A 14,143-nucleotide genomic window follows, 5' to 3' on the forward strand; every position below is an offset into this window, starting at 1 on the left:
CACCCGTGACACTGCAGGGCCCCGAGGCCGTGTCCTGCCGGCTGGTGACCCTCGGGGGTCAGGAGCTGAGCCGGCTGCTTGGCCACAAGCCCTCTGCTTTGCCTCCTGGCAGGCAGTACAGGAGCCTGAGGGCTGTCCTGGGGCCTGCGTGAACCCAGGGGCCCTCCTGCTGGGAGTGCTCTGCCTTGTGGAGAGGAATTTCCCGCTGGGGGATAAGTGGAAAGGACAGAGAGAAACAGAGCAAGAGAAACTGAGAGCACCGCGGCCACCACGGCAAGGTGCAGAGCTGTGGCTCCCCTGCAGGCACAGGGGGCTGGCTCCTCGGAGCCGTCTGAAACTCCTGAGCAGGAGCCCTCTGCTTTCTGCCCTGCCTCTGAGCACAGCCTGGCCCTGACTCATCCTTCCTGCGAAGCCCAAGGGCTTCAAGGAGCACACAGCCCGGCCAGGCGCTGCTCTGCTCTCTCTCTCTTCACCCAGCTCGGCTTTGTTCTGTTCTGGAGAGCAGCTGATGCCCTGTGACCCCACAACCCGCTCCTGAGTCAAATCTGGCTGAGACAGAATTTCGAAGTCCCGAGATGAAGTGCGGCCCGGCCCACGCAAGCCACAGCTTATGTTTCATGCGAAGGAATGAAAAACAAAAGCAGCGGGACCAAAAAATGAGGAAGGAGGGAGCCTGGTGGAAAAGAGGCAGTGGGGCCGGGGCTGAGAGGAGAAATGGTTGATGGTTTAGGGGAAAATGAAACAGGCTGAGGAGAAGTGACAGCCCTGCTGGAGGCTCGCTCTGACACGGTGAGCAGCAGAGCCCCGGTGCTCAGCGCTGCCAGGAGCCGCGGCAGGACGCAGGGGGATGCTGCTGGGGATGCTCATCCTGCTGCTGCTTTCCTCTCCCCTGCCGAATGCTCTGTGACATCCCAGGCATCCTGTCCTGCAGCAGCACGCTGTGCTGGGGCTGCTCAGCCCCTCCCCGGCTCAAGGCACCTTGAGAAAACCACAGCTGAGCTCTGCGCTCGCCCCGGGGGCTGCTGACCACCAGAGCTGCGATGAAACCAGAGCGTGAACAGAAAAGAGCAGCCCCCATTTTCAGTGAGGGGCGGAGAGGTTTTGAGTTTGTGGGTCTAACCAGCGCCCGAGAACGCTGCTGAGTTTCCTTTTTATCTTCAAAATAATTGACTAAGCTTTGCGTAGAATTAGCAGTGTTTTTAATAACCTGGAAATCACCTGAGTCAGAGCCGCACTGCAGGGCTTTCTCCAGAACCTGCCGGGAGAGGCAGCGAGGTTCCTGGCAGGGACTGGGAGCTGCAGGTGCCCTGCTCCTGCCCAGCTCCACTGCTCGCACCCTCAGCACCGCTCCACGGGGGCTGTGAGCACCGAGCCCACCTCTGCAGGACTGGTCCTGTGCCGGCAAAGCACTGCCATGGGGAGAGCAGCATTTCCCCCTTACTTCCCCGGTTCCCTCAGGCTTCGAAGTCAGAGCAGGGAGCAGAGCAGCCTCGGGCTCTCCCTGTGCATTATTAACAGTATAAAAAGTGTTGGCTGGGGCAGGGAGGCTGCAGCAGGGCTCCCAGCAGCAAGAAGGTGCGGGGATTTCGGCAGCAGGGTGCTGGCTGTGAGCGTGGCATTTAACACAAGGTTGCCGGGGTCAAGCCCAGGTGCACACTTCTCTGTAACTTGCTTTCTGTAGGTGACTTTGTAGTAAAAACAGCAAGGCATCATTCCTGGAGCTGCCACAGAGCTCATTTCGGAGCCACTGTTCAGAAGAGGAGGTGCCTGGTGCGAGGGCACTGGGGCCAGCTCAGCTCCCACAGGGAAGCACCTCTCCTGCCTTCACACAGCAGGGCAGAGCACTGGAAGGCACTGGGGGGCTGCAAAAAGCAGGCAAAATGCTGCCAGTCCTGCACGGTCAGGGGGAGATCAAGCAGGGAGTCGGGTCCCAACCCCACCTCGAGGGCTGTGGAATCAAGGGGGCTTTGTAGCTTAGCATCCTCCAAGCTTGGGTGGCCCTGGTTGTTTGCCGCACTTCCTAAGAGCACGTGTGGGTGGGGAGCCAGATGAATAAGGGATTTATGCTATGAATAATGCTGGGAGAAATGTGCCTGGAAAAGGCAGCGCTGGTTTTTCTCACACTGACCTCTTCCAGCCGAGGCTGCGCACCCCGGCCGGGGCTGGGAGCAGCGTGGGGCACGTAAAGCACCTTTGGGACCTGCAGCATCGTTCCTCCCTGCTGTGTGGTGGGGAGCAGAGACCATGGAGCAGCTCCGAGCATCAGGGATCCAGGTACAGGCTCCCCACGGCCTCCTTGATCCCCTCTGTGCCCAGTGCTGGGGCAGCTGGAGCTGGGGACATGGCACTGAGGGATGAGGGGCTGGCCCCTGGGCTCCTGCATCCCGCACCGAGGCCAATGTGCAGCTGGCCTTGGTGCTGCTCCCTCAGCCCGGCCCCCCCTGGACGTCAGGGAGCACCCAGCTGAGCTGGGTCTTCTTCCCTTCCATCCAGATTTTGTGTTCCTGTTTACCCCAAATGTGCGTTCTGGGTAAAGCAAAGCATCTCCAAGCCTGCACCCACAGAGGAAACCAAAGACCGTTGCTTTTTCCATGCACAAGTTGAGAGCATCGCTCCACCAGCAGATGAATGAAAAAGCCTCGAGAGAAACGAGGTGGCATCCCACGGCCCTTGCAACACGGCGTTCTGACTGCCTGGTCACTGGGACACAGGAGTGGGTTTTTGGCAGGGCCGTGCACCCCCTCCTGTCCCCAGCCGGTGCTCCCAGCGCTCAGCAGGGGCAGGAGAGGACGCACGGGGACGGAGGATGGGGCAGGCAGCAGCCGGGAGAGCAGCGAGGAGCTGGTGGCAGTCCCGATGCCTGGGGTGCCCGGTGGGCATCCGCACACCCCCGGGGCCAGCCCTCAGCAGCACCCTGGCCTGTGGCCGAGGCCGGTTCCTCCCCGGGGAGCAGAGGCAGGTGTTTTGCACGCCGTGCCTGCAGCAGTTGGGAAAGAGGCAGCGGTGGAGCCGGGCAGGTCCGACTGGTTTCCCTCCTGGCGCTGGCACTGACGTACGAGCCCGCTCGCCAAACAGCTCCTGCCCCGTCCCCGCGCACCTGACTTGGCGCCGCGCTGCGCGCCGAAGGATGGCTGTGCCGCAGCTCTGACCCCAGCCCAGCCCCGCAGCGGCCCATGGAAGGGAAAACCTCGCCGGTAAGGCACGGGCATGGGGGGGGAAGGAGTGCGAAGAGCTGCCCTCGGGGGCTCAGGTGCGCTGAGGGAGGAGGAGGAGGAGGATGGCAGCCACCAGCATCCCCGGCACAAGCCCTGTGCTGTCGGAGGGGGTGTCAGGGACCCTCAGCCCCGCTGCTAGTCCAGCCAGGAGGGGTCTGTGCCTCGGGTGCCTTGTGGAGGACGGGGACCGGCTGGTGGCAGCCTGGTGGGCTGGAATGACACCTGCAGGGGCCACACTCTCCTGAGCCCTCAGCATTTTGGTGGCAGCACTCGGGTGGCCCCGGCTGCCCTCCCTGAGCGGCTCTCCCAGCAGCTTTCCCCTCACTCTTTACAGGTCGGGTCGCTCAGGGTCGGCTCGGTTTCGGCTGCCGGGCCTCGCCGGGGTGCAACGAGCATCCCGTCATGGGGAAAACATCCCCGGCCGGCACGGGGCTCAGCCCGCCCAGGTGCGGTGCTGGGTAATTAGTGCACCGAGCGCTGCGGCTGCGCCAGCGCCAGCCCGAGCGTGCAGAGCCTCAGGGACGGGGCTGGAGGGGAGGCAGCACCCGCAGGAGAGGTCACCCTGCTCCTGCCCCCCGGCACCGGGTGCCTCAGAGGCAGCCTGGAGCAAGGGGAGAGGCCGCGGCCGCATCCTGAGCTTGTTCTTGTGCCGGGCAGCCTGCAGTCCTGTCCTTTTGCCGAGGCCCCGAGCTCAGGCTTGCCCGCCTCCAGCACTGTTTTGCTGCACGGTTCTGTCTGACAGCGGCACCAAGAGCAGGCAGCCACATGGTTTCTTGGTGAGGCTGGGATGTGGATGCCTGCACGTGGGGGAAATTGCCCAGTTCTGGGCATCCCTGGGCCGCCTGGGATCAGTGGCGTGGATTAAACGGGCCATCGGGAGCCCTGGGTAGCACCCTCGGCTCCGTAACTGCAGGAGAGGCACTTCAGCTGCCCGTGCCTCAGTTTGCCCACCTGTGGAATGGGGTGAGCAGCGATTACTCACCCCCTGCAACATTTTCTGATCTCTGCCTGAAGGGCTGCGCTCTCTGGCACAAGGTGACCTGTCCCTGGCCCAATTGGGCTGACTCAGTCGGCACAGCTTGTCATCCGTGCTTGCAAAATGCCCCCTGCATGCTTCCAGATTTCATTCCCCCCTGCGTGGCCCCTCTGCGGCACCTGGATCCTACAGCTGGGGGGTGAGCAGTGAGCTGGGGGGGGGGACACAGCTCAGATTTGGGTTTTCCCAGGCTGAAAACACGGAGCCCTGTGCAGGAGCACGGTGCTGCGAGGGGACCAGAGGCACCTGCAGGCTCGGGAGGGCTGCTCCCAGGTGCACGGGGACAATGTCGCCGTTGTTCCCTCGCCGAGCTGAGCTGGCACAGAAAATCAGCACCCCCCTGACAGGTGGAAGGCGATTCCCTGCAGGCAGCAGGGTCTGGGCAGCAGGGAGGGGTTGTGAGAAGTGGCAGGAGGGCTCAGCTAGGAAAGATGATCGCCCATTCAGGCAGCTCCCTGCAGCTTATTTAAGCTGGGCCTCTTGCTGCTTGGGTTGATGCTTTGTTTTTCTGCGTGGCTGCTCAACCCTGATGCTCCTCCAGGATGCTGCTGGCCCTCGGCTCCTGTTGCAACACCGCCGGTGCTTCCACTCTCCCTCCCACTCCGAAACTGCAGCTGATTGCTCTCGCTTCCCTCCCTTCCTTCCCCATCGCACCTGGGTGCCGAGCCTCCCGCCCGCCTTTCCCCGGGGATCTGCAGCCTGGCGTGAGTTTGGTGGCTCCATCCCCCGGCGAGCAGGGTCTGGGCTCCCCCAGAAGGGGTGGATGGCCCCAGGGCTCGTGCCTGAGGCTGGGGTGCTTTCCACAGCTCTGCTCAGAGCTGAGTGGAGAAGGAAGGAGGTGCTGTGTGTGTGCAGGCTGCCCCGTGGGCTGTGTGCGGCCAGGCACGATTCCCTCTCGCCGTGCAAGGGGCAGAGCTGGGTCCCTGCTGGGGCACTCCCGGGCCCCCACCTCTGCTTGCACCCCAGCACGGAAATCACCGGCTCTCCTTCGTCTGCCTGACTTTTAGGCTAAAAGCCACAACAGCGCGAAAAGCTCTCGCAGCCGGTGGAACATTTGCAGCGAGGACGTCAGAAAAAAAAAAAATGGCTCAAACCACAGCCGCACGTGTGAGAGGGGTGCTGCTCCGAGTCTGACTTTTATTCAAAAGGCAGCAAAGGATGAGTAAAGGCTTTGTGGGCAGCAGCTACAGCTCGCTTGTCGGGGCAGCACACGCTCCTTGGCAGAAAAATCATCCCTGTAAAGCCGCTGCTGTTTGCTCTCTGCACCGGTGGCCACCCAGCAGTAACCAGTTGTGCTGGTTGCTGGGAGCCCTGATAAAACTTTTGTTAGCTCCTCTGATAGAGCTCAAAAAAGAAATAATAGTAATTGGACTTTAGACTGTTGAGGAAATCGGTAGCTGATCGTTCACCCAAGTGTAAGAAAGGGCACGCGCTGCCTGCTCAGCAGCAACAGGAGCAGTTGGAGCTGCAGTGGGTGTCGGTGCTGAGCTGGAATGCTTCTCACCCCGAGCTGGAGATGCTTTAGCACCCAGCAGAGCTGGCCCCTGGTGAATTGGGGTTGTTTTTGGTGCGATGGCGAGCTCTGTCCTTCCCAGCACTGTGATCCTGCTCATCTGATAACTGCAACGTTACACCTGCGGCAGGAGACGTGCAAAATACCAGATATGTGGCGGTAGCTGGAAGAGGTACCGTGGGTTTTTACAAAAACCCCACTGATGCGTGGGAAAAGCTTTTTCTGGGAAGGGTTTCTGGCACTTGCTGTTCGTTTTATTTGTGCAGTGCAGGACCTGCTGCAGCTCAGCCTTGCCTGCTGAGTTGGCCATGCTTTCTGACAGCAGGTGCAAGGCTGCCCGGGAATTTTTCATGGTGCAAAACTTTCTGCATCCCACCAGCAGGGCTGCTCAGGAAAACCAGCCCAGGGCTCACCCAGAGAGTCCCGCAGTGCAGTGCTGGTGTCCCTGCCTTGCACCCGGAGCTGCTGTGAAATTGTGCCATAGGGAACAGTGAATTTTGGCTGCAGGCTGAGCACCTCCCGGCGTGCTGTGGCCGAGGGGTGGGTGATGCTGAGCAGGGAGGTGGCTCTGGGCGGCCGGGAGGCGTTAGCGGTGCGGTGCTGCGGCCCCGGTCTGTGCCGGCAGTGCTGGGTGCTCCTGCTGGGCTGCCCTGGGTGCTGTGCCACAGCTCAGAGCAGGCACGAAAGTGCTGTTCAGGGTTTCCCCCTCCACCACCACGGTTTTCAGCGCGGGGCAGCCGTGGCAGACCCCGTGCGGGCAGCGTGTGGCCACGCCGGGTGCGTGACTCAGGGGATAATGCCCAGGAAGTGACAGCGCCGCATTGCAAGGAAGGGCACAGCCGTATTTACAAAGCACGAGCCTGAGCAGGCTCCCGACGTGCTCATTAGGGCCCTGGGCTCCCAGCAGGAAATGGGAGGGCAGGGAAAACCCAGCTGGAAAGGGGGACAGGGTGGCAGTGACGGTGGCACCTGGAGCTCTGCCACCACCGCGCTGTCCCCCTCCCAGGTGCTTCTTGCTGGGGTTGTTTTCTGCTCAGAGGGAAAGGTGATCTCCTGCATCTGCGGGGCCAGAAAGCAGAGGGAGACTCGGAGGGGTGTGTTTATCCCACCTCCTGACGGGCACAGCGGCACCCTAGGCTGGGGGCTTGGGTCCCTGAGCTGGCTGCGCTCTGCTGCCAACAAAGGCAGGCTCCAGATCTGCTTTGTCCCCCTCTTCTGTGGGACAACGTGGTCTAAATTCTATCTGGTTCTTGTTTACGGCCGGCCTCCCTCAACCAGCACAGTGCCAGCAGTGGTCACGGCTCGGTGAGGCGGGGAGGAGGCACGCAGCAGCCTGCAGGGAGCTGTGCACCGGCCAGCCCGTCACTGCCCTGCTCTGTTTGACCCTGTCCTCTGCACATCCGTAAGGCACACGGCCACGGCTTGTCACCAAAAATGTGCCCGGGATTTTATAAATGAGAGGACGACGGCAGAGGAAACGGTGCTTGTGGTGGGCTGTGCACACAGCAGGACTCTAGAGGGAAATGTGAGGCTCCTGCTCACGGAGCTGATCAAAACTGGGGGAGCTCCCGGAGGAGAATATGTGGCGGAGAGGAAACAAATACATTTTCTTTTGCGAATTCACAGATCGGGAGTGACACAACGGCAGAACAGCATTCCAGGGTGCAGGACGTTTCAGGGCTTGGAAAACACCGATTATTAACTATTACTAAATGACAGTTGGAAATTGCAGTGTATTTTTCAAATGGCTAATTAAAGATAGATGCATAAATTGGGGCACTAGCCCCGTGGAACTGGGCCACGGTGTGACTGCCCCAGTGCCAAACACCCACTTGATTGCTCTGATTGAAGTTATCAGCTGGGAAAATTTGGCCAGCAGCCTCCCCAGGGGGCTGAGCTCTGTGGCAGGGAGTTTTTCAGCCTTCCCAGATGGGGTGCAGGAAGAGGCCCCTCCACAGTCCCTCCCCGTGCTCCCCACGGTGCCGTGGGTGAATATCCACCCGTGGCGAAGGTTGGCGGTGCTGGGCAGCTCGGCTCTGAATGGACTTTGGTTTTGGTTTGGGCAGCGGGTGGCAGCCCTGGGGACACCCCAGCGGGTGCCAGTTGCTGCCACAGCGGTGTCCTCTGCTCGCAGACCACGGCATTGCCCAGCAGCATCCCTCCCAGCCTCCATGCCTCTGCAGCCAGCAGCATCTTCAGCATCCGACCTCCGCAGCCTCGAGAGAACGTCCTTGGCATTAGCTTCAAGCCCTACAGCCCAGAGTCCGGCCCGGCCCCGGCCCCCTGCACGACCTGTGAGAGCACACGTAAGACGACGGTGCCGAGGGTCACCCCTGGCCTCTCTGGCCTGGGGCTGCCCCTTGCCCGGTCCCCCCAGGGAGGGAGGGAGGCAGAAAATGCATCCCTGTGCCCACCGCTGGCACTGTGGGGGTGTCAGGGGTTCTGGGGGGACAGCACGGTCTGGGTGCTCCAGGGAGGCTGTGGCTCCCCCCGACCCGGCCTCTATCCTGCCGCTAGGATCCTCGATGTTCAGAGCTCCCTGCATGAGCCAGCGGCGGCTTGCGCTCATCTTCTGCGTCTCCGTCCTCATCGTGCTGCTCGTCGCCCTCATCCTGCTGTGTGAGTGAGCTCCTGGGGGCTGAAAGAGCTCGGAGAGGGGGCTCTGGGCAGCACCGTCGGGCAGGGATCTCTCCTGCAGCCCTCAGCCAACGCGCTCGGGGCTGTGCACGGTGTGCATCCCGCTGGAGGGCAGGCTGGGAGGGCTGGCAGGCGAGCAGGGAGACGCACGCTGCCCATTTTCTGAGTTTTCCTGACATCTGGCGGACAGGAGGGAGCGCAGCTTTCCAGGGAAGTGGCTGGCCCCACGCAGCCCTGCTGCTTTTTGCGTTCTGCTCACTGCAAGCTGAGCGCAGCCTCCCCGGGGGAGCCAAGGAGAAGTGGGGCGAGAGGCATGCAGCCAAATTACTGCTGGGTGGGCTCTGGGGGGTGCTCGGGGCCCTTCCTCGGCCCTGGAGAACGCAGCCTGGCTCGAGCAACAGCCCTGCACCCATGCTGCTGGGAGGCCTGGTGCGTGTTCCTGACCCCATCTGGGTGGGCTCACCCCGCCTTGCCCGCGGTGGGTCCCAGCCTCACGCCCCTGCGCCTGCCTGCAGTTATGTTCTGGCGGTCGCAGACGGGCATCGTGTACAAGGAGCCCGCCGAGAGCTGCAAGGACAGCCCCGTGCGCTGCAATGGCATCGTCGACTGCTCGCAGAGGAGCGACGAGCTGGGCTGCGGTGAGGCAGCGGGACGGGGAGGTGGCACGGGAAGGGGCAGCCCCTTGGTGCTGGGTATCTCTGACCCCCCTGCTCCATCCCCGCAGTGCGGTTCGGGGCCGACCAGTCCCTGCTCCACGTCTACTCCAGCACCGAGAGCCAGTGGCTGCCGGTGTGCAGCAGCGCCTGGAACGAGTCCTTCTCCAGAAAGACCTGCCGGCAGCTGGGCTTTCAGAAGTAATTCCTCCCACCCTCTTCACCCCAGCCTCGTTTCACCCAGGAGGGCTTTGTCCAGCGCTGTGGTCTCACTGCCTCTCTCCTCTCTCCTCCCAGTGCATCGCAGACAGAATACGTCCCCCTGCACGTCGCCGGCAAGAGCCTCACGGTGACGAACGAGCGCGACACCATCCAGCAGAGCCTCAACAGGTAGCGGGCAGCCCCTGCCCTGCCCCAGTGCCTCAGGGCTGTGCTGGGGCTGGGGCTGAATCCAATTCCCCCTCTTCTGTCCCGCAGCTCCCAGTGTCTCACGGGGAAGTACGTGTCCCTGCGATGCACAAGTAAGCGGGCTGGCCGGCCGGGCGCAAGGACAAGGGCAGGCAAGGCCGAATAAACACTTGGGGGAGCCTCATCCTGCTGTTTTTGCAATGGGTTGGGCAAACGGGGCAGTTTCCAAAAAAAAGGGAGGAGGATTGCAGTCGCACGGTGTCTGCTGGGCCACCAAGCACCATGGGGGGGACCTGTGGCGTGCATCCCCCGGGGCTCGCCCCCTCTCTGAGCCCTTCGCTCTCCCCCCCAGCCTGCGGGCAGCGGATTTTGGGGCGGATCATCGGAGGGAAGGAAACCTCGGTGAGCAAGTGGCCGTGGCAGGTCAGCGTGCAGTACGGGCCCGTCCACATCTGCGGCGGCACCATCATCGGCGCGCAGTGGGTGCTCACCGCCGCGCACTGCTTCTTCATGTGAGTGCTGCTGGGTGTCCGCAGCCCTGCTGCTGGGCTGGGCACAGCCCCGTGCCCCCCACGTCTCACCCCCTGCTGATTTCCCCATCCCCCAGGAACAGCATGAAGATCCTGGATGACTGGAAGGTGTACGGGGGGGTCTCGGACCTGAAGCAGCACACGGAGGGCATCCCCGTCTCCCAGGTCATCATCAACTCCAACTACAGTGATGACCACGACGACTACGACATCGCTCTCATGAAGCTCTCTCGGCCGCTGACGCTCTCAGGTGAGGCTCTCCGATGGCTCTGGGCTGGGGGCAGAGGGAGCTGGGGGTCTGTGGGGCTCTGCCGTGCCACGCGTGGTGCCCTGTGTGGGCTGCACGGCCGGGGTCGGTGTGGAGGGGAGCATTTCCTGCACCCCACGCTCCTCCCTAGCTGCAGGGCTGGTGACTACGGCTGTTATTTTGCTCCCGGCTGACTCACCCCTCTCTCCTCGCCTGGTTTTCATCACGCCTCCCTCCAGCTCAGGTGCGCCCGGCCTGCCTCCCCATGCACGGCCAGCGATTCCAGACGGGCAGGTCCTGCTTCATCACCGGCTTCGGGAAGACCAGGGAGAACGAAGGTGAGGGAGGATGCTGGCTGTGCCACAGAGTGGTCCTGTGTGCCCCAGCACCTGCAAGGAGCAGGCACAGTACTGCTGTGGTCGGAGGGGCCTGGGGGCAATGAGGGGACGAGGCTCACCCTGCCCCATTGCTCCTCTGCCTTGCAGAAAACACCTCCCCAAAGCTGCGGGAGGCCGAGGTGAAGCTCATTGACTACAAGATCTGCAACAGCGACAAGGTGTACGAGGGCTACCTGACCCCGCGCATGATGTGCGCTGGGTACCTGCAGGGGGGGAAGGATGCGTGCCAGGTGAGCCGGGGGCACAGGGTCCGTGTCAGGGGACACGGGGCAGAGCTGCCTGCTTCTCCTCACCTTTCTGCCCCCCTCTGCCAGGGTGACAGCGGAGGGCCCCTGGTCTGCGAGGACAACGGCCGCTGGTACGTGGCCGGGGTGACGAGCTGGGGCACGGGATGTGGCCAGAAGAACAAGCCGGGGGTCTACACGCGTGTGACGAAGCTCCTCAGTTGGATATACAGCAAAATGGAGGTGAGGCTGGCGGGGCTGTGTGTATGGAGAGGGGATGCATCCAGCCTGGGCTCAGCACCTGACCCCGTGCTCTCTCCCTTGCAGAGCGAGAACGACTAAGGCCGGGCTGGAACCCACACGGCTGCGCCGGCCGGCACCGACCCCCTCACTGTGCTGCTGCCAGGCGAGACGTGCCAGCAGCTGTGTGCCCCCACATCTCCGTCTGCCCTCACTGCTGGGGACCTGCCACTGCCCAGACTGAAAATGTGGCACCTCCGGAGTGCCCCTGCCCTGGCTGGGGCAAGGGAGGTGGCTGGAGATGGCCGGCAGTGGCTCTGCCCGGTGCTCCCAGCGATGGATGCACCAGCTCCGAGCCACCTCGCCTGGCACCTGCGGCTCCTGTCCTGTAAAAATAGAAGTGTCCGGACTGCGGTGCCAAGTAAATGCTGACCTGCAGGACAGGGGCACGGCTGGTGGGCGAGGGGCTGCTGCCCACCCACGGAGGCAGATGCAGATGGAAAGCAGGAGCAGGAAAGCTGCAGGGTGCCCATGGCGAGGGAGCCCCTTCCCCTGCACGCTGCGGGGACAGCGCAGCAGGGAGCCCCCAGGAGCAGCTACAGCATCTGCTGGGGGGAGCAGGGGTTGCTCCCCCATCTGCAGAGAGGCCTAGGAAGCACCTTTTAAATGAAGTTCCTCCCTGTGAGATAAAAGCCCATTTATTTATTTTTCTATGCTGTGGAAGTGGTGTGTGCAAGCACTCGCTCCTGGAACTGCGTGCAGCCGCTCTCAGGTCCCTGCTGCCCCAAAAGGATTTCGGCAGCAGCGAGGGGCAGGCCTGTGGTCCCAGGGAGCTGCAGCGACAGGAGCCGAATCCTGAGGTGGAGCATGAAGGAGAGCAGCCCCCCTTCCAGTTGTGGCATCTCCCAGCTGCTGGCTCAGTAACCGGTGCTGGATTTCTTCATCTCACCTGCTGAGCAGCCAGAGCCTGCCTGTCCCAGGGCCATGCTGCACGGTGTCACCGAAGGAAACATCCACGCTCAGCCTGTGCCCCGGAGCAGATGTTCTGAGGCATGCACCTCTGGATGGATGCATGGATGGATGGATGGAAGCCCCCCCAGTGTGTGGTCGGCTGTGGAGGTCCCCAGTGTGCCCGGCTGCTCCACACTCTCAATAAACGTTTCGGTAGTGCTCCATGCAGACAGCTCTTTGGGACCTGCTGGGGGAAGCTGCTGGGCCCAGACCCAGGCTGGGGCTGTGCAGTGGGGCTCCAGGACTGCCCTCACCTCCTGGCTCGCTGGGCTCCAGCAGCAAGGCCACGTGTGCTGCAGGGGCTGCAGTGAGGATGGAGCAAGGATGGGGCCAGAGCTCCATGCTGCCCTGCAGTGCACAGTGCTCAGCATCCACTGCACGTTGGCTCCTGGATTTTATTTCATGGGGGTGCAGGTGATGGAGCAGCAGGTGGGTCAGGGCTCAGGCAAACATCTCTCTTTGCAGCATCCCCAGCTGTGGGGCTGCAGTTCTTTATCAGATGGGGATCAGTGGCACTGTTTTGGGAACAACCTGGAGCTGCCTCCCATCCGTCCCTGCCTCTGCCCCCTGGAGCTGCTGCTTCCTTCCCTGGGGGGGATGGTGGCAGGGCAGGGGGGAGCTGACCCTGTGGCCGAGGGCTCAGCGCCGCAGCACGCAGCACATCCTGTGGAGGAGGTGCAGAAATCAGCTCCCCGGTGCTGTGAGCGCAGGACTTCCCAGGGCTGGGCAGCTGCTTTCTGACCCGTTTCCCCCCCAGCTAGCCCGGAGGGGTGTCTGGCTGACCCTTGGTGCTGTGTGGGGGGCTCCTTGCACACCACAGCCGGCCTCCTCCAGCCTTGCAGGGCCGTGGGAGATGCAGGCAATACCTGCCAAGCAAAGCCGAGAAGCTGCTGTGGTGCGTGGGCAGCCGCAGGCGTGTCCCTGTCCCCTCCTCGCTTCCAGGGAGCACACGCAGGTTCCCAGAACGCCCGCCCACCGGGGACAAGGCTGCTGGCACGCTGAGAGCTGTGGTTTGCAGTTGAATTTTGGGATAACTGATCAAAGTCTGGCTCTGCGTGTGCAGAAAGCACCTACCTCCCCACGGCCCCGGTGCTGGCCCCAGCAGGCCGGGCGGCGCTTGGTGGCTCTCGCCCTGCGCCCAGACAATGCGAGTTGTTGCCTTTTGGGAAGCCCTGAGTCAGCCTGACCTCAAACAGCTTTTCAAAGAAGCAACGCAGAAACCTCCCACGACGTGCTCTGAGGCTGCTTTGAAGGCGGGGAGGCCAAGAGAAGGTTTTTGGCTCACTTTACTGTGGCCCTGCAGCTCCGCCAGTGCGGGGAGGGGACCTGCTGCGGCTCGGGGCAGGGAGGGATTCGTTCCTGGGGTCGTGGAGCCAGAGCAGCAGCCTTGCTGTGACAGCTGCCGCTGGTAGAACAGCGCTGGAAACCACGGCTAAAAATGGGAACGTGAAGAAGAGCCAAGGGCCAACGTGCCCCAGCAGCCACGGGGCGCTGGGCTGTGCAGGGCAGAGCTGGCAGGCTCACGGTGCTGGGCTGGGTGCGCTGACAGCGCTGCTCCCTGCCTCCTGCTGTGTCCCTGGGGGCAGGAGGTGCCCCGGGGCAGCAGGGCTCTGGCTCCCCTGCATGGAGCATCCCCTTTGCTGATGGTTTTAGCCAGCCGCTCCGCGTGCGGGCTAGGGAAGGCAATGATTTTTATGAAAAAGAAGGCAGCTGGGCTGGGATAGGAGCAGGGCCCCCGCACGGCTCCCCTGTTTTATGTCGGTCTGATTAAATCGTGAGTTCCCTGGGATTTGAGTTACAGCGCCAGCTCACATTTGTACAAAGGCTCTCTGGGATCTCTGCGTTGCTGCTCGTAAAAGTCGCAGTGTGCAGCACAGAGCAGCAGCTCATAATGTTTTATTGCTGTCTGAGATGGCATGTTGGAGAAACAGATCTTCTGAAAGAGAATAAAGCAAAAATTGGAGCCCAATAAGAGCTGATCTTGCTGGAACTATGTTCCTGGTAATGGGGCCATTTCGGTGCACGGAGGAC

At 62.4% G+C, this 14,143-nt stretch overlaps 1 protein-coding gene across 3 annotated transcripts; it reads left to right on the forward strand.

Annotated features, from left to right (window-relative positions):
- Window positions 1–3,031: 3,031 nt before the first annotated feature.
- TMPRSS13 (transmembrane serine protease 13) lies at window positions 3,032–12,418 on the forward strand. 3 transcript variants are annotated; one of them, XM_082777841.1, is made up of 13 exons: window positions 3,032–3,194; window positions 7,899–8,070; window positions 8,282–8,383; window positions 8,917–9,039; window positions 9,126–9,255; window positions 9,352–9,444; window positions 9,532–9,575; window positions 9,815–9,974; window positions 10,070–10,242; window positions 10,479–10,577; window positions 10,725–10,867; window positions 10,952–11,104; window positions 11,189–12,418. In XM_082777841.1, the coding sequence occupies exons 1-13, from the start codon at window positions 3,174–3,176 to the stop codon at window positions 11,201–11,203; spliced, it is 1,428 nt and encodes a 475-aa protein (XP_082633967.1). In that variant the 5' UTR covers window positions 3,032–3,173; the 3' UTR covers window positions 11,204–12,418. The 3 variants fall into 3 exon arrangements, with proteins under 3 accessions (XP_082633967.1, XP_082633968.1, XP_082633969.1); XM_082777842.1 differs by lacking the exon at window positions 3,032–3,194 and adding an exon at window positions 5,863–5,936; XM_082777843.1 differs by lacking the exon at window positions 3,032–3,194 and adding an exon at window positions 5,863–5,936 and having other exon boundaries at window positions 7,899–8,058.
- The last annotated feature ends 1,725 nt before the right edge of the window (window positions 12,419–14,143 follow it).

This window comes from Aythya marila (genome assembly GCF_965140915.1).
Source record: "Aythya marila genome assembly, chromosome: 23".
NCBI classification, from domain to species: domain Eukaryota; kingdom Metazoa; phylum Chordata; class Aves; order Anseriformes; family Anatidae; genus Aythya; species Aythya marila.